The following is a 19,950-nucleotide window of genomic DNA, read 5'->3' as shown; positions in this document are numbered from 1 at the left end:
TCACATTACCCCATTCTCCCCTATAAAATAAAATAAATAAAATATGAAAATACGAGCACATATCAATAGATTAAACATAATTATTAAAGTACTACTAAAATAAAATCTCTTAGCAGCTGGGCTTTAGAAAATTTGCAATTTTCCAATGCACTATTAAACAAAGTTAACTCGTTTTTGAAAGCTTCAAAGATAGGAGGCATTTTCAAAAACCGACATTTATGAATAAAAAATGTTGCCAATAAAAGAAGATTATTATTTCCAAATTCTGTAGATTTATTTTTCCAACTGGAAACCATATTTGATAATATCAAAAGTTAGAACTGGAAAAAAAGTTTTACAGGCTAACCAATTCTGGAGAGTTGACCAAAACAATTTGGGGTGAGCGCATGAAAAGAAGAGATGCTCCACAGTTTCAATTTGAGAATGACAGAAAGTATATGTATTAATACCGATATTGAATCTATTGTGTAGGAAATCATTTGAAGGATAAATGTCATTCAGTAATTTAAAGTGAATTTCCTTAACTTTCGGTGAGACTGGATAAGAGAGATAACTAGTTCTTATCTTTGAAATGGTTTTCGGAGTGAAATTCTTGAGAAGAAAATGCCTCTTTAGTTGAGCTGGAAAGTAAGTAGCTGTAAGGAGAGCCCTTAACAATTTGTTATTACATTTTTTGTCAACAAATTGGACACCATTCAAAGACAGACTAGGTACTTGTACTTCAGGTGATGTCCCTTTAATTACTAGCCTTAATTATTTTGTCATATTTGGTTCTAGAACATAAAATGTTGTATTTAACAATAAAGTCATAATGTCCTAGTAGGTTACCACTGCAGTCAAATAAATGTAACATTGACCACACTCCCTGATCCATCCAGTCTTTATAAAAAATTGACTTTCTATTAATCAAAATGTATCTGTTGTTCCATACTGAAGTTGTATGTGGCGAAAAGTTATGTTTGTATAACATCTTCCAGTATTGGAGAGCCTGTTTATGAAAATCAGCCAATTTGAGGGGTAATTTAGAAATATCAAAATCACATTTAAGTAAAAAATCTATTCCGCCAACACTCTCAAAGATCATCTTGGGGAAAGAAAACCAAAAACCATTACTATTTTTCAAAAAAAGACTGCAGCCATTTGAGTTTAATGGTACCGTTCATTGATTCAAAATCAATCACATTTAAGCCTCCATCTTGAAGAGATTTCACTATATCGTTTTTCCTAATGTAATGATATTTATTTTTCCAAATAAATTTGTAATGATTTTGATTGATTTTTTTCATCATATTGTCCGACACCGGTAAACAATATGAAGGGTAAATAAGTCTGGAAAGACTTTCCATTTTAGTTATGAAATAGAAAGATCCCTCTGAAGCCAGCTATTCAAAATAGTTTTAGATTTGGTCACATTATTTTCAATGTTCAGAAGTTCTCTTGAATTTTTTACTTTGGAAATTCTAATTCCTAAATACTTAACTTCAGTTTTGATCGGAATATTAGCTACAACCACTTGTGACTGGTCATGAATAGTTAAAACTTCACATTTATTTTTATTCAGATTCAAACCCGAGGCTTTTGAGAACAGTGAAATCTCAGACAAGGCAGGAGGAATTTGTGAAATGTCTTTTAGGAAAAGAGTGGTGTCGTCTGCTAGCTGACTAATGATCAGTGAAGTTCCCAACACAGTCAAAGGTTTTATATTTTGATTATGTTTTAAGAATATTTCCAGAAGCTCAGCAACTATAATGAAGAGTATAGCGGTGATGTGGGGCATCCTTGACGAATACCTCTTTTAAACATAAAACGTTGCGTAGTCCCAAATGGCAATGAAATTGAGCTATTGATGTCATAATAGAGGGTAGAAATTAATTTCAAAAATTTATCGCCAAATCCAAAATATTTCAGAGCTCGTAAAATAAAAGGATGTTCAACAGTATCAAACGCTTTGTAGAAATCTAAAAAGAGAATAGCTCCGTCATCTTTAATGAGGTGATTATAATCTTGTAGATCCAATACAAGCCTAATATTGTTATAAATAGATCGATTTTTTAGAAAACCTGATTGTGTCTCACTGATTACTTGCGGTAAAACCTCCTTTAATCTGTCTGCTATAACATGATAGAGTATCTTGAAATCAGTGTTTAGCAAAGTAATTGGACGTAAATTATCTACAATCCTCTTATCTTTCCCTGCTTTTGGAATAAGAATAATAAGACCCTTCTTCATTGTTGATGTCAACGTCTCATTATTAATAACGTCGTTTATGGCTTTAAATAGAAAGTCTCTTAAGTCCTCCCAGAAAAAATGTGTAAAAAGCAGCAGTTAAACCATCCTGACCGGGAGCTTTACCAGTTTTTAATTTCTTAATCACTCTATCTAGATCATCAATAGTTGTGTCAGAATCGCAAATGTCTTTACTGATGGAATCAATCTTTGGGATGTGTTTTTCCAATATCTTAAAAAAATTAGATGACTCAGTAGAAGAGTACACAGAGGTATACAATGTAGAATAATATTTGTAAATTTCTTCTGATATGATCGCTTCTTTTGTGCATTCATGGCCGTCAATAATTAGAGCATTTATAGATTTTTTTTCTAAATTGCTAAAATAGGAGGTACTTTTCTCTCCTTCCTCCAACCACTTAGCTCTGGATCTAATGAAAGCTCCATGTGCTTTTTTCTTGTACAGTAAGTCTAATTGAGAATGTAAATTTAAAAAAGTTTTTTTCCCCATCTCTGTGGTATTAGTCTTAGTAGAGTAGCTATTTATATCTTGGATCAATTTATACTCATATTCCTTTTGTTGTTTAATTCTCTGTTTACCAAATGCAATGGCAAATTCTCTGATCTTATATTTTAAATATTCCCATCTTTTCATGTATGTACCAATACCGACATCATTATAAATCTTTTTAATCAAACCCTTAACAGTGCTTACAAATTCGTCACAGTTCAAAAGATCTGCATTCAATTTCCAATAATCCTTTTTGAAGGTTGGTTTGTTTTCAGGACTCAACTGCAGGACCAAAACACTGTGATCAGTTAAAGGAGCTGTAGAAATAGAAATATCAGAGCTGCAGTTAAATATATCTGAAGAACCTAACCACAAATCAATTCTGGACTTATAATTCCCATTTGGTTTTGTCCAAGAGAATTGAGTGGACTGTAAATTTCTTTCCCTCCACAGGTCGATTAAGCTATTAGAATTGAAGAAATCAAAGATTATTGGATTCCACTGATCAACATTGTGTCTGGGAGGACTTCTATCCAGCCATTCATTGGGCACTAGATTAAAATCCCCACCTAATAAGATGTTACTGGTATGGTATTGCTGTTTTAATTCAAACAAAACATCAGATATTTTCTCTAGCATGTTCTTATTTTGAGAGGGTACTGCATAGCCATACACATTAACCAAAATCAAGTAAGAATCTTCAATATTTAGCACTACTGCCAACCAGTGCCAACCGGACTCATCACTCTGAGAAGTCACCACATTTCCTGGACATCCATTAAAACAAATAGCCACCCCGGCAGAATAATTAGTGCCATGGCTGAATAACATTTTTTCACCCCACTGGTTTGACCAAAACGTGGCATCAGCAGCAACAGAGTGTGTTTCTTGAAACAAAGTGCAATGAGCTTTTAGCCCTTTACAAAACAAAAATAATGCTTTTCTTTTTATACTGTCTCTAATACCTCTTACATTTAAAGATATGAAGGATAGACTTGTGCTCAACATTAATAGAAAACAGAACCATAGAACAAGGCAAACAAATATGTAAAAATGAATACAAATGGGAGTTTGACGACAGCATTCCTGATATCTTCTCCCATGGCCTCCTTCAATCCTTTAATCCTTAAATTCCATCTCCGGGAGTAGCGGTCCTTCTCTCTCGCTTTCTCTTTCAGCATATCAACTTCTTTACGCAGGAGAAGGGCCTCATTCTCCAAGCCGGCTATCTTTCCTTTGCATTCTTGTACTTCCCCAGCTTGAAATTCTAGAGACTTTGCCAGACTTGCTATCATCACAGAGTTGTCTGTAAGCTTTTTGTTTAAATCCGCCATCTTGTCATCTTGTTGATCGAATCTTATGTGAAGAGCTTGAACGGCATTCAATATATCAGTTGCAGTTGGACTCTGTTTGGACAATTTCCTCTGGTGCTCACCTTTCGAAGAAGTTAGAGGTGGAGAATCAGACGTATCCTCAAAACTCCTCTTTCCTCCGCCTCCATATCTGACCCGCAGTAACCATGGGTTAGGGAATTCCCCTCCTTTCCTTCTTCATTTGGCCTCTTGTCGTTTTTGTCTTTCTTTTTTTGTTCCTTTGGCATTTTCTAAAACCACCGTCACGTTTTGAGGGTATCACAGTTCAATTACCACTTAGAGGTATCTTTAGCACCGGAGCTTCGACGAGTGTGACTACTCAATACGCCATCTTGCCGGAACCCTCCTGGTTATTGTAGAGTGAAGTGCTACCTACGCTAGCATTGAATGCTTGTCGTCAAAACACCCAAAACTGTTCATTTTCGTTGTTGTTGTGTTGTTTATGTTAATGTTTTTACTTGTACTTCCCTATACACAAAAGAAATATATTTGAAATATATTTTCAGAATAAATTTTTGGAATATATGCAAATATTTGATATTGGCCCAATAAATATATTTTAGTTAAATATATGTAAATATATGTTCATATATGGTTTAACTTTTGCAGATTGTTTCATTTGAAATATATTTTGAAATTTAAAAAGTTAACATTTTCACAAACAAATTTTCAGTTAATTTTTTTTAGATAGACCACTTCAGCTGTGGATGTGGGAATGGGAGAACAGTGCTCTACCACTTCCCCCGCCTACATTTTTCCTACTGGTCGGGGATTGAACCAGCAACCCTTCAGTTACAAGCCCAAAGCCCTAACCAGTAGGCTACGGCTGCCCCTTTATTGACTTTATTGGCCTAAAATGACAATTTTATGTAGGAAATAACACACAGAATGCAGAGTTTTTTCCCTTATTTTTACAGAATTTAATACAGATATTTAATAGTGTGTATATGCAGTGTTAGACACTGAGTTCTATCTATTGTTTAAGTGCACTTCACTGTTGGAGTGTCACTGTTATACTTGCATCATAAATATTGTGCATATTTTCAATATTTAAATGACTTCAGGAAAGATGTCAATAAAACAACAATAAATCTAATAATTGCAGTTAGTGTTAGGTACGTGCCACCTAATATGGCCTAATAGTCCTAGGAAAGCAACTATCTGTCATTTTACATTGCAGTCATTTAAATGTAAGTACAGTATTTATTATAGCTGTGTGTCATCATAATACAGTAGTGAAATATGGTCGCCTACTGTTGTGTATAGGGGAAAAAGTAGAGGAATTACTATGATCAAAATACATTTTCGACCCTTCTTTAGCAAGCTAAACATTTTATGACCATATATTTTGTCATATATTTTACATTACATGTTATAAATGTAAATATATTTCACACTTAACATCATATATTTTTGTTATATTTCAGAATATATTTCAAAATGATAGATATAAGTGAACAACGTCAATGTATTTGGAATATATGCCACATATATTTTTGACACTTTAAAATATATTTACATATATTTCTTTTGTGTATGGGGTAAGCCGCATCATAAATACATGGGCTAACTTCCTGTATACTGTACTAGGGGCTGTGGGTATTTGGCTGGATGAGGAGACTGTCAAATCTCACATGCCAGAGGTTTTTAAGGGTTACACTGACACACAAATTATTTTGGATTGTACTGAAATACGTTGCCAAACACGGATTAATTGGGATGGCCCCTCACGGCGCAGTAACCTTTGTGTCGTCTCTCTATGAGGGTGCCATCAGCGATAAAGAGATTCTGAAGCAGTCTGGCATTGTGGCTCTCTTAAACCCATCTATGGCCATAATGGTTGACAAGGGTTTCCTCGTAGAAGACTGTGTGCCCTGCAAAGTCCACATACCTACCTTTCTGTGTAAGAGAGCACAACTCTCTGAGCCAGAGGTCAGGAAGACACAATCTATTGCCAGACTGTCAGAGTCCATGTTGAGCGGCTCATTCGTAGGGTTAAGGAACATAAACTATTCGGCACAGTAATCCCTCTTTCATTGACGGGCAGCATTAATCAACTTTACACAGTCGCATGTCTTTTGGTCAACTATCAAAATGGGCCCTTGGTTAAAGCCTGGGCAACTAGCAATGGCTAGTGTTGGCAGCACAACGTCATTTATAAGTGGTTAGTTAATGATGAACTAATAATTTACAAAACATTCATAAATGATTAGCAAGTGATATACTAACATTTTATGTATGTTTTGTAAATTCCGTTACAAGTCATTTACAAGTGATTAGTAAATGATTAACTAATTATTTACGTTCATAAATGATTAATAAGTGTTATGTTCATTATTGTGTGTATTTTTGGTATATTCAGTTGTAAGTCATTTACAACTGATAAGTTAATGATTAACTAATCATTTACAAAACATGACTATGCGGTTCATAAATGTTAAATACATTTTTACTTTTTTTGTATGTTTTGCTCACATCAGGTGCACAGTGGATAAAGACTCCATGTGTGTCAGAGAAGACAGCTGTCTACATCCTTACCAGTCAGCACTTACACTGCAGTACACACTACAGTGTTCAACACCTGTTATAGATGTGTAATTGCATGAGTAAATCATTTACACCACTTTCTGCATCCCCTTATCTAAAATGTAAACTATTCATCAATTGTAAATGTGTTACACATCATTCGTAGATTACCACTTCAAGAATCAATAAGGCATAAGATCTACGAATCGTATCTACGAATGATGTGCAACACATTTACAACCGGAAATGTCCAAACATCCTTACGCCAATGCGGAAGTGATGCGTGCATAGAGCCTATTAGGCTACATGTTCCAGACGCTCTCGGTTTGAAATAAATGCTGTTCTTCACTTTCTGTTGATCTGTGAATCCTGAAAAAACAATGTATGTCAGGTTCACCACACTTCATTAAGCAGCACAAATATTTTCAACTGTGATAAGCAGCAAATTCTTGAACAGCAAATCAGCATCTATTTCTGAAGGTTCCTGTGACGCTGAAGACTGGAGTAAAAGCCAATAAAATGGAGATTTGACTGAAAATACATTTGAATATTCAAATAGAAAACAGTGATTTTTGAATTGGAATAATATTTCACAGTATTACTGTTTTTGCTGTTTATAACTGCACCCCCTCCAGCAGAACACAGGGAAGAAGAAATGAAGCAGGCCCGTCACGAACACACACTCCCTGAGACAAACTGAGAGAAACACAATAAACTTGCATTTTTTAATTGCATTACACTGCTTTATTGTAAACTGAGATATTACTTTGGTCACTTTCACTGGTAAGTACAGGCTTGACTCCCGTTGCACATTAATACAGACAGTATTTGAGGCGCTACTGAAAGTTGATTTGTGAACGAGACATTTCAAGATTCACACCTGTAAGTAGATGCAGTTGTTAATCCCAAAAACTGACAGTGTGACCTTATAACACGTTACTGTACCTGTAGTGTATTATTTCATATCCATGTCTGGATCATTTCAGCAAGTGACTGAGGGAAATAAGACTCATTTCATGCCATCATGTTTTTCAGTATTAAATAACTGCTAACAGAATTAGGCCTCGTCATTCTGTTTGTGTGATTTAATTCCCCCATAAACACACTTCACTTCAACAGACACTGATCTGCACATTACAATGAATGAAAAGTTGTCACGAAGAAACAGATTTTCATCCAGAGGATTCATTTCTACACAGTTAATAATGTTCGAGAACAGGGGCGTCCAATCCTGATCCTGGAGGGCCAACATCCCGCACAGTTTAGCTCCAACACACTTGCCTGGAAGTTTCTAGTGAGTCTGAAAACCTTTGCTGTGTTCAAAATCACCCCCTATACCCTCATTCACTATTCCCTACATTAGTCCACTAATATAGCTCACTTGAAGGAGTGAATGTAAACGAGTGGGTGATTTCAGACACTGAGTGCACTGGAAGGGCTGCCGCTTTTGCATAGTTTGTGCTGGTTAATAATCATTTGAAACTGGCAGCTCCAGTAGTGAGATAAGATTTATCTTGAACTCTGTCATGGAAATTATGAATAAACCTTATTGAAAGGTATAGTGGAGGATTTTTCCGAATTTTAGAAAAGAACCACTCTACCTGCTCCAGAGAGGGAACGCCTATTAAACGTGTGCGAGAGAGCATGCACGAGGAAAACTGGGTGAATCTAAACTCTGCTACAATTTGCTGTCGGCATCGCTCATACATGCTTACTTGCAAGCACGTACGACGGCCTTACGTAAACATATCACCAGAATGATTGACAATTACGAGGACCAATAGTCTTGATGATCCACCCGGAAAAAGAAAATCCTCCACTGTACCTTTAAACAATTTAATAATTAATTAAAAAGCAATTTATACCTGTATGATATTACGCTGTAGTCACATTGGACCAGCAGTTTGGAAAATGGATGGATGGATGGATGATTGAGCTGCGGGCACCATCTTCTGGATAGATGCAACCCTCACAGTGCATTATGGATATTCTCAAGCCACTGATTGCACATTGGTTGTACACTGTAATTGCAGTGTATTGTGGGATAGAATGAGTGTACTCGATAAAGTCCACTCCGGTTTCGGACACCAATACAAATGTTGTCTCCTCAATTAGTGCCCTATTTTAGGGTATAGGGGGCAATTTCAGAAACAGCTCTTGATTAGCTGGTTCAGGTGTGTTTAATTATGGTTGGAGATAAACCATGCAGAACAGGTTGGGCACCCCTGCTCTAGACGCATTCAATTTCAATTTATTTATAAAGCACAATTAAACAACAACTGCCATTGACCAATGTGCTGTACAAACTGGATAACCAGTAAATAAAATACAAAGACACAAGTAAACAACAAAGCATAAAAAGACTTATGAATTATAAGCCAGATCAAATAAAAATTATTTTAACTTTGATTTAAAAAAATATATTGTGGGAGCAGTTCTGATTTGAACAGTTGTCTCGGTGCGGATGCGGAAAATACCTGGTCACCCCTAGACTTCAGTGTGGTTTTAGGGTGCTTTCACATCTGTAGTTCAGTTCATTTGGTCCAGACCAAGGGCGAAAATGTTTACTTTGTAGCATTTTTCTGCCGTTTTGGTTCCTTTTCACACCACACTGACCGCTCTGGTCCAAATCAGTTTATGAGTTGATAAAACAAACCAAAATGCAGTCACGTGACAACATCCACATCACTCATTGGCCAGATGTGTCTTGAACGCAATTCCATAACTGCACTTCGATTGGTCAGAATTAACGTGCGGGAAAATTCCAACAGAACTTGCGGAAGTAAACGAAGAGGTGGAAAATCCGGCAGACAACACGCCGCAGTTGACTATGGAGAGACGACTGCATGGGCTGAATGCATCCCTGGTCATATTTTATTATATAGTTTGTCTACACCACTTTAGACAAACAATAATATTTGGGAATGAAATTATCGAAAATAATTTCTTATTTATTAATAATTTAATAATTTATAATTTATATCAGTTAATAATTTCTATCAGGCTCCGCACCTCCTCACAACTCCAAGTTTGTCGGCGAGCTGCCATGTTTTAAGTGCAAACTGTCAACAAACATTTCTCCTCATCAGAGTTAGTTTAAAAAGCGTACCGAGACCCCCTCGAAGTACTCTTGTTTGGTCCGCTTTTGGTGCGCACCTGAGTGCGATTACCGCATTCACACCTGCCCAAACGAACCGCACCAATGGGGAAAACGAACTCTAGTGCGATTCAACCGAACTAAATGAGGCAGGTGTGAAAGCACCCTTAGAGACCACTAAGAGCCACTGATTGGTAGACCCAAGACCTCTCTGGTAGATAGTCAATCAACTGGTCAAAGAGGTATTGGGTGCTAAACCATACAAAGATTTAAAAACCAATAAAAGCACTTTAAAATCAATTATGTGGCGAACTTGCAACCAATGTAGAGGCTGTAGAACAGGGGTGACATGCTCATAATAATAATAATAATAATTTGTTACATTTATATAGTGCTCAGGCTTACGAGCTCCCATTAAAACTCTGGAAGCTGCATTTTGACCCATCTTAAGGCGGATTAAATAAAATTGACTAATCCCCAAATAGATTGAGTTGCAATAGTCAAGCTTTGTGGTGATAAAAGCATGGATAACTCTTTTAAAATTATTAAAAGAGAGAGAAAGGACTTTGTTTTTACCAGGGCACGTAATTGATATAAACTTGACTTCACAACTTGATTAACTTGTCCGTCCAGCTTTAAAGTGCCCCTATTATGGATTTTTGAAAATGACCTTTCATGTAGTGTTTAAAATAGCTCTAGAATGAAAACATCCTGCAAAGTTTTAAATCTGAAAGTGCACCGTATATAAAGTTATTGTCTCTTGAAAGATGGTGTTCAAAATACTTAGTTTTGAGTTTTATATTGTGTTGGTCTCCTGCTAACTGGTTAACTCACATTATTACTGTCTTACTGAAATACTACTTCTGATCAGTTGTGGGCCACTATTACCTATAACTGTGTCTATTAATGCAGATTGTCTATCGTTCTCACTACTCTGAGGAAAGATTAAGCATGGAGCAAGATTTGTTTTACCAACATTTATGTTTCATCAGTCATTCACACTAGAGCTCGGCTAATGTATGCACTGTTATTGATACAGTTTCCACATGTTCACTGCAATAAATTAGAAAAATACTCGGTAAATAAATAAGTACAAGGAAAATAATTGATTTGTTAATGGACATGCACTTGATAATGCTGATGGTGAGGAATTACAGTTGCAACATCTCATAATGTCCCTCAAACTGAGTAGTGTATCACTGAGAAACGTCCTGCTCGAGTCGTCCTTGAAATGGAGGTTCGGGTTGAATAACTAGTTCTCCCAGTGTTTCATCATCTGACTCGTGCTTGGACTGATATGGTAAAATTGACGCCATTGTTCGTGTCTGTGTTTAGTTTTCGGTGTAGGAAGCCTCAGGACACGCAGAGCTGACATTGTTATGGCAATGGCCGTTTTTGTATTCGACGCGCGCTGTACGCGGTAGACCAATCACAACAGACCGAGCTTTCAGGCCAATCAGAGCAGAGTAGCTTGCGGAAAGGAGGGATTTGGAGAGATTGATTCATCTGACGAGTCGTTTGAGAGTCATTGAAAATGTGGTGATGTATATTATGAGACAGTGAAACCATTTTTTGACTTTTGATGCAAGTAAACCTGTTGAAGGAGACTCCAAAACAACATTAGTTGTTTAAAATAACAATAACTTTATAACATAACTTTAAAATAGCAAAATAGGAGCACTTTAATGCGCTGTCCAGTAAAAGACCCAGATTTTTTTACATATGGCCTAATATAAGGTGCTAAGACACAGAGATTTAAGTTTGGGCTCCTTTGGACATTCTAGTTTTAGGTATTTTACAACCATAATGTTCCTGTAACAATGCAAGTTGGTTTTTTTTAACACAACCTAAAAATAATGACATGATGAAGCTATGATGACTCTGGAGCGGCGTGTTTCTTCAGGTGAGTCTGAAAACCCCATTTAAAAGAGAATCTCTCACCGCAGATGGAGCAGCGGTAAGGTTTCTCCCCTGTATGCCATCGCTCATGGATCTTCAGGTCACTTGATCGAGTGAAATTCTTGTCACAAAGTGAGCATTTAAAAGGTTTTTCTCCTGTATGAGTCCTCTGGTGCATTTGTAAGCCACTTGAATTAGTAAAACCCTTCCCACAATCACCACAGTGATATGGTTTCTCTCCAGTGTGAACTCTCAGATGAACTTTGAAATAAAATGGACTAGCAAAGCTCTTCCCGCAGTAGGAGCACAGGTACGGTTTCTCTCCGGTGTGAATCCTCTCATGGGTTTTCCGGTGAGTCGAATGATAGAAACGTTTCTCACAGTGTGAACACTGATACGGTCTGTTATCAGAATGTATTTTTTGGTGTAACTTCAGAGAACTTGAGTTTGTAAAGGTTTTCTCACATTTACTGCACTGATATGGCCTTTCACTGGTGTGTGTGAGTAGATGTTTCTTCAGACTGGTTCCGCATTTGAAGCTCTTCTCACAGAGGGGACACTTGTATGGACTCTCATTGGTGTGTATGAGTAGATGGTTGTTCAGATGGGATCCCTGGTTGAAGCTCTTCTCGCAGAGGGGGCACTGATACGGTCTCTCATTGCTATGTGTGAGTTGATGGCTCTTCAAATGGGATCTCTGGTTGAAGCTCTTCTCGCAGTGAGGACACTTGTACGGCTTTTCACCAGTGTGGATTCTCTTATGCATTGTAAGATGTTGTTTGGTGCGGAAATACTTGTCGCACTCGCTGCAGTGCAAAGTCTTTTCACTGTGTGTCTTTATATGAGCTCTCATATTATAAGGAGTGGTGAAAAAATCCTTCCCGCACTGTTCACAGCGAAACTCCTTCTTCACGCTGTGCTCTTTTGAATGAAGTCTCCTCTCTTTTGAGGTAGAAAAGCTGATGTCACATATCTTGCAGGTGAAGTCTTTCAGTTCTTTGCGTTTTCTCTCACTTTTTGCTAAATGACCCTGTTTGCTGAATGTTTTTCCACAGGAGAAACTCTTCACTGTCTGTCGCTCTTTGGATGTAGAGGCAGTTTCTCCATCAGAAGATGAACCAGCGATGTCTTCTGAAAGGAGCAAAATGGGCATTAAATATAGAACTTTTATACTAAAGCTGAATGATTAGTCAAAATAAAATTGAGTTGGATCTGAGAGCAGATCGGACAGAGATGATTTGTTCAAAAAGAACAATCTAGGACCATAAATGAAGTGGGCAGCATCCAGTCTAAGCTAACTAACAAACTCGACCGCTGTAAACAACGAACCCTTGTAAGATTCCACTTAAAGGTGCAGTCTGTAAGAATGACAATTAGTGGTCGAAATAGGTACTGCATTCCAATTCTAAATATCAGAGATCGTTGTTTCTCCCACCACCTGCTCCTCAGACTCGACGACGTTCACACGAGTTGCCAGTTTGAGCACACGTAACAGGAACGAGCGCAATGGACAATGCCTGGAAACTCACATTTCAAAGTAAAATAACTGGCTGTAGAAGTGTTTTTCATAGAAATGAGTATGTGAACTTAGCATGTTTCCTCAATATACGCAAACATATTATAGCATTTTTATGCTTTAGTAGAGTGAAAAAGTTACATACAGCACCTTTAAGATGTCAACTCTGGGCAGTTTGTAAAAGATAGATTGGTTTGGAGAGGGCACAGCTTGAGCCCCACAAGGAAAATACCAAGGGTTGTTTGACCACCCAAGACACATTTGGGCCTTATCATACCCTTCATACCCTTATATACCCTTAATAATCCTTTATCATGGATTGCTCCTGTCTGCCTTGCTGCTGAGTGGTTTGCGTCTGTATGCTCCGTACAGCTTTCTGTTTTGAATCTTTATTTACTATCATTCCTTTGTTGTTTATATTGATAAATATAACTTACTCATCACCACGCATTAACCTGACATCGCTACCTTCAATCTAAATCGTTATCGCTAGCACAACACGCTAGTAATTCGCTAGCCTGTGAACGTGCCATCCGTGCCTGACGTCTTTTTTTTTTTTGTGCACGCTAGCGCCATTCGTGCCTGCCGTCTTTTTTGTATAGATTTTTTCCGGGCGCCATACGTGCCTGCCGTCTTTATTTTTTCTCTCACGCCTTTTACGAGTCCATCAAACAACTGTGGTGAGTAGGATCAGTCAACAAACATGGTAAGTCATGTCTTCTCCTCTTATTGTCACTTGCACTTCGTATCACATGTATAGTATAGCCCTCTCTGTCAGCACAGAGGGCTTTTCATGTGATAAATGCAGGGAGGTAGCCAGGCTGACGGAGAAGATTTCAGAACTAGAGACACACATCCAAACTTTAATTGAGGATAGTAAGAGTGCAAGGGCTTTAGATACTGCTTTGGATGTGACTAGCTTAGTGAACTCTGTACATTGTTCGGTTCCGGCTGTAGAGCCCGTGCAGCAGGGCAACTGGCTGACCGTGAGACGCTGTAGTCGCGGGACAAAACACTGCTCTTCCGTTCCGACTACCATAACAAATAGATTCTCTCCACTCAGTGAAACACCCACTGTGAATCCTGTTGAATGTGCCCTAGTTATTGGCTATTCTATTACACAGAATGTGAAAATAGAGACACCAGCCACCATAGTCACATGTTTGTTGGGAGCCAGAGCACCTGACATCAAAGCAAATTTAAAAGTGCTGGCTAATGCTAATCGTAAATTCAACTTTGTCAGTCGGAGATCACTAAAATTAACGTTAAAGAGGTGTGTGAACTCGCAAGTACGATGTCAGGCACTGTAATTTGCTCTGGCCCCATTCCTGTTCGCAGGAGTCCTCACTCAATGGCTGGCTGTCTAAGTGGTGTCCGCAGAATAATATAGAATTCATAGACAATTGGAAAAGTTTTTGGGGCAGACCTGACCTGTTGAAAAGAGATGGTATTCATCCCTCCTGGCATGGTGCTGGTTGTCTCTCTAGTAATATGGCACATAGTCTTAGAGCTCAAACATGAATTGAGGCCCAGGTCAGGAAGCAGACAGACTAGCTAAACCGACCGTCTGCTAGCTGTCTCACGTCACTGAGGTCAGATAAATCCCATCATATAGAGACTCTTTCACCTAGATACCATCATATGAGACTCAGAGACTGTATCTGTTCCCCGAATTAGGAAATACAAAAAACTCCTAAACCCATTTAAGGATAATAATTTAATTGATGTTCAACAAATAAAAAACAGATATAATACAGATGAACAAATGATAAAGCTCGGGTTGCTGAATATTCGATCCCTTACTTCAAAACCACTTATTATTAATGAAATGATTACAGATTATAACCTAGATGTGCTGTGTTTGACAGAAACCTGGCTAAAACCAAACGATTACATTACTTTAAAGGTGCTCTAAGTGATGTTGGGTGACGTCTCTTCTTGTTGACGTTTAAAGTATTGTCAAACTAAACGGAGGCTAGCTAGACCCTCCCTCCTCTCCTCCTCCGCACTAACCCCCCAAACCACACCCCAACATTTTCTTGTCGGTTATTGGCTGGAACAGTTTGTTATGTTTCAATGTTATGGATGACTAGCAATTTCCTACTACTTAATTCTGAAAAAACAGAGATTCTAATTATTGGACAAAAGTTACTCATGTAATAACTAGGGATGGGAACGACACGGGATTTGGGAAATCGACTGTCGAGGCCCATGTGTCGACTTTTTGTCGGATTGTCGGCCTTTTTTTTCTTTTTTTTTTAAAGAGCAGCAGCAATGCGGAGGGTGGAAAATATTCTACATCAGGGTCCGAAATTAACACCCGCCAAGCGCCAAATGCGGGTAGATTTTCTGTTTGGCGAGTAAATCTCAAAAGGCTATCCGCCACACTGGCGGGTGAATGTTCATAACAAAATATGAAATTTTAAGCGCGCACGCACGAGCAGAGAGAGAGAGAGCGAGTCCCGGCCGCGCGCCGCGCGCATTCACCATTCAGAGCGGTCAAGCTTCCCCGTACTTTTTGACAAGCGTCCTTGACAGGGCGGCCAGAGCTTCTTTGCAGCTCAAGTCGGCGGCGGTGTGTACGTACCTACAGTTAACGCTCTTTCTGTTGACGGCGCTGAGGAAAAAGCTCCCGCCACTGTAAGAAGCTGTCGCCGCCCATTTGTGTCCTCCTGCGCACCCATCAAAGCCGTGCAGAACGTCTTCAGCACTCGCGGATCGTGCATATTTCCGCTGCTGCTTCTGTTTACACACCATGGTCGTTCTTTTCTCGAGAAAAGGAGTTTTCTCATAGCGTTTGCAACGCAATACTCGTTCCCTTATCTCTCAGGGAACCGAGGTTAAAGTAACCGAGGAAATGTAATAAATTAAAAGCCAAAAAAAATGTATAAATGCAATTTGGAAATCCCACAAGCCCCGCCCCCTCGACATGTCGACACTCTATTTTTTTTGTCGAGTGGAGCATGTGTCGAATGTCGGTCGTTTTGTCGAGAAAAAGTCCCATCCCTAGTAATAACCTAGAATAACCTTGTTCTGCATGCTTAATAACTGCATGCTGCATAGTTTAGGTCAGCAGAAACCGGGAACACTTCCCATAAATCCTGATGAACGTCTAAGGATGGCGTCTACGCAAATATTAGTCTCTCGGTTTAAGAGTTAAACCCGAAGTTTACCGCAGTCCGCAAGATCCAGGCTGTATCCAGATCTGATGAAGGACCTACGCCTGGACACGACGACAACGCAGTCCTGAAGTGTCAACGCTGTAAAAAAAAAAAGTGTAAAACGCTGTCGTTTTATCTGTAGAGTCCCCACGTAGCTACGCGGACACGATAACTAACGTCTGTGTTTGTGCAGAGGTTTGCGCAGAGATAACTGATAATCTTTTGCCCCTTAGAACCTTTTTCCGGGAGTGCATTCTCGAGCCACAAGGCATTGTTTTGTGCGAAAGGGCGGCCGGAGCGCATTGAGGGTTTTCTGTTAGAATGGTGTCGTGTTAGCGGCCCCGAAGTTAATAACTAGTGATCTTCGCAACGGAAGTGAATCAATCAATCAATCAAAACTAACTTTAGCTGGGCAATAACTTTATCCTAGAGCTGCTGTAAAGCCATAACAATCTCTGTTATTGTAATTTCCTACTATCACTGTAAAGCTGCTTTGAAAAAAATCATATTGTTAAAAGCGCTATATAAATGAAGGTGACTTGACTTGACTTGAGGCCACAGTGACACCTTGTGGTGGACCAAATGATACGTACAGGGAAAAAAATTACTTAAATCTTATATCATGGTTTAAGTTATTTAATATTACCCTAACTATATGTATTTTTGGTGACCCTACATAGTCTGTAAAACATTGTCCGGTCGGGATTTCTAAAATGTCTTGACACACATGAACAGAAGCTGCATGTTCAACAGATCTGATAACAGATACTTTGACATGGAAGCATGTGAAATTATCCCCTATGAGTGTTAGGGCTGGGACGGTTACCGCATTACCGCAATACCGCGGTCACGTGACGCCTACCGCGGGTCTGAGCTCGTCACCGTCATCACCGCAAAAATAAAAAAAAATAAACACTGGCCTTCACATGTGTTCACGTTGTGTCTAATGACATGGATTCATTGATTCTAATGCATGGATTGTGTCTAATAACATTGTGTCTTACATGGATTCAAGGTTTTCTAAACAAAACTTATCATCAAAAGATGGAACAAATCCGACCTTTCGCAAGTTCGCAAGTTGTTTCATGACACATAATAACATTCCATTCGTAGGCTATTGACTATAACCCCTTATTTACACTCTGTGGCGTGTTACGGCTGCGACGCGGCTACCGGAGCTGATCGCGCCCACTCTAGTCAATGCTTGTGTTTATAACAGCCACGACGCAGCGCGTTTCAGAAGCGTCTCTCAGCGCCGCTTCGATAAAGATAGGCGCCTAGTCTATTTTCGACGGACGCCGCGTCCAAGCCGCACCGTAAATAAATAAAAAAAGTAAAAGCAGGACCTCAGCTTTTAATTGCACGTGCTTATTTAACAGAATTCTCTCACGTGAAGACCGCATTTGTCAACCCTCGCGGAGTCGCGGCAAGTGCACACTCACAGCACCAGAGAGTAATCCTTGACAGCACTTGCAAGAAAATGGATAAGTAGGCTACATAATCAAATTCACAAATATTACACCATTTAAACATTATTAAAAATACATAGGCTACTGAGTTACTAAAACAATATTTGTCAAAGAATACACTTGTATGTTCAGTTTGAACGTTCTTGTTTCCATTTGTTTAATTTCAAGATCTGAGGTAAATTATCCATTGTTGCTTTTACAGCTACAAAGCTGGAGCACTAAACAATATTCAAAGTCACATTGCATGCTTTTAACATTAAATAAAGCACATAAACACTACCTGAGATTATCATTGACACTTTGTTTGTTGTTCCAGCCGCAACGTCGCAGAAAAAAAAAAAAACCTGGGGGAGGGTGGGGAGGGGGGTTGAGGTTTAAAGCGGTTTACCGCAATACCGCGGGAATTTCTTGCTTTTCAACCCCGGTAAGAAAAAATCCATACCGTCCCAGCCCTAATGAGTGTAAAGGGGGGGGTGTGCTAATACAATGCTATATCAGATATATGTACAATATACTGTGTGTACAATATAATTGCAGAAAAAATAACATAACAATGCCCAGAGATAAGTTGATCCAAATTGTGATGTGTGTTATCAAACTTTTAAGGCTGTCATTTAAATAAATACAATGTCTGATTTGATATTTTACACAGCTGCAGCTCACAAAATGCCATTCTTAGTGTCTTAATGAATTGGCAGAATTTGCTACAAATGCTGCTCCACATGAATTTAGGTCAGAACAAATTTCTACAATTTAATACTAATTCTGTTACTTCAGCATATCTGGTCATAAAAGAAAGAAACATACCTGCAGGAACAAAGTCATCATCATCAACATCATCATTCTGATCTTCATCCTCATCCTGAACATCATCATCAGCATCATCATTATTCTGATCTTCATCCTCTTCCTCATGGCTCTGTTGTTGTTCCTCTGCTGTGGTTTCTTCTCCTCGTCTCTCTATCAGGTTCCTGCAGTCCTCCAGTTTGACGGAGCACATCTTTATCTGCTGTTCTCCAGTGTTACAGTCAGAGGTTTGATCAGCGGATCCATGATCCTGAGCGTCAGTATAACACAGTAAAGTGAGGCTGAGATCTGAGTCCTGTGTGTCTCTGGATCTCCAGACTGAATCCTGAGCTTCTGTCCCATCAGTCACACACACTGAAACCTTCTCCAGATCCTGACAAACACATCATAGATCAACACAAATAAACTACAACCTGTTGATATTAACCTCATTACTGTGGCATAAGAAGTGAGAAGCTAAGAAAACTTTGGTTTGATTGAGCTGAAGGATGAAATGATGAGCTGCTCAAACCTCTCTGTTGGGTTTGTCTCCTCTTTCTCTCAGCTTTGCCTCCAGTGACGCCACCTCTTTCTTCAGCTGACAGATTTCAGTGATGAAATCCTCAATATCCAGCATGGACAGATCAGTTCCTACTGATTTACAGCAGATCACATCCATCTGCGCTCTCATGGTCAACATCTGAAGACAAACATCATCATTATTTCAAGAAGAATTTGTAATGAACTGACACTGATTTAAACTCAAAATAGCCCATTTCAGAGAATATTCAGAAATATTAATTTCAGATATAAGTGTTTAGGAGCATTTATGTTTAGTTTCAGTATTGAGCCAGCACTGTGCAGGGATATTATCAAATAGTATGACACTATTACATGTATTGCTCTTTTAGTAATATAATAAACATGATATTGTCAGATTTCTACTCATTTCACCCAAAATCGTGAATCTAGCATTGAAAATTACCCACTGTGTTGGTTGTTTACTTCAAATATAATGGTTAAAACATGGTTACTGTAGAAAAACATGACGTCATTTGTTATGGTTACTGTAGCAAAACCATAGCTATTTTTCATAGCTAAGTGGAAAAGCTAAATTTAAATTTAAGTTAATTAAAAACTAGATACATAAAAATAACAAGCCAACAGCTAAAACGCATATATATGTAGAACAGATTAAACTCACCGTCTGAATGCTCCAGTCTTTCTTTCTTCAGTGGTTTACCAGTAGACTAAATAGCGTCACAGCGCCTCCTACAGTACGAGCGATAGAGTAAAAGAGAGGCTTCACCAACCCTAATTTCTCTGATTAAAAATACAATTGTATTTCAGTGACGCCCGTTACTAATAGACGAATATACTAACATA

At 38.5% G+C, this 19,950-nt stretch overlaps 1 protein-coding gene across 2 annotated transcripts; it reads right to left on the bottom strand.

The window, feature by feature from the left end:
• Window positions 1-7,369: 7,369 nt before the first annotated feature.
• On the bottom strand, window positions 7,370-19,833 carry LOC311286364 (uncharacterized protein). 2 transcript variants are annotated; one of them, XM_084402558.1, is made up of 4 exons: window positions 19,769-19,833; window positions 19,097-19,264; window positions 18,586-18,958; window positions 7,370-12,763 (listed from the first exon to the last, which is right to left on the bottom strand). In XM_084402558.1, exons 2-4 carry the CDS (start codon window positions 19,262-19,264, stop codon window positions 11,604-11,606), a joined length of 1,701 nt encoding a protein of 566 aa, XP_084258684.1. In that variant the 5' UTR covers window positions 19,769-19,833; the 3' UTR covers window positions 7,370-11,603. The 2 variants fall into 2 exon arrangements, with proteins under 2 accessions (XP_084258684.1, XP_084258685.1); XM_084402559.1 differs by having other exon boundaries at window positions 7,370-12,760.
• Window positions 19,834-19,950: the final 117 nt, after the last annotated feature.

This window comes from Rutilus rutilus (assembly GCF_951802725.1).
Source record: "Rutilus rutilus genome assembly, chromosome: 2".
Taxonomy (NCBI): Eukaryota; Metazoa; Chordata; class Actinopteri; order Cypriniformes; family Leuciscidae; genus Rutilus; species Rutilus rutilus.
This window is presented reverse-complemented; position numbering and strand designations above follow the sequence as displayed.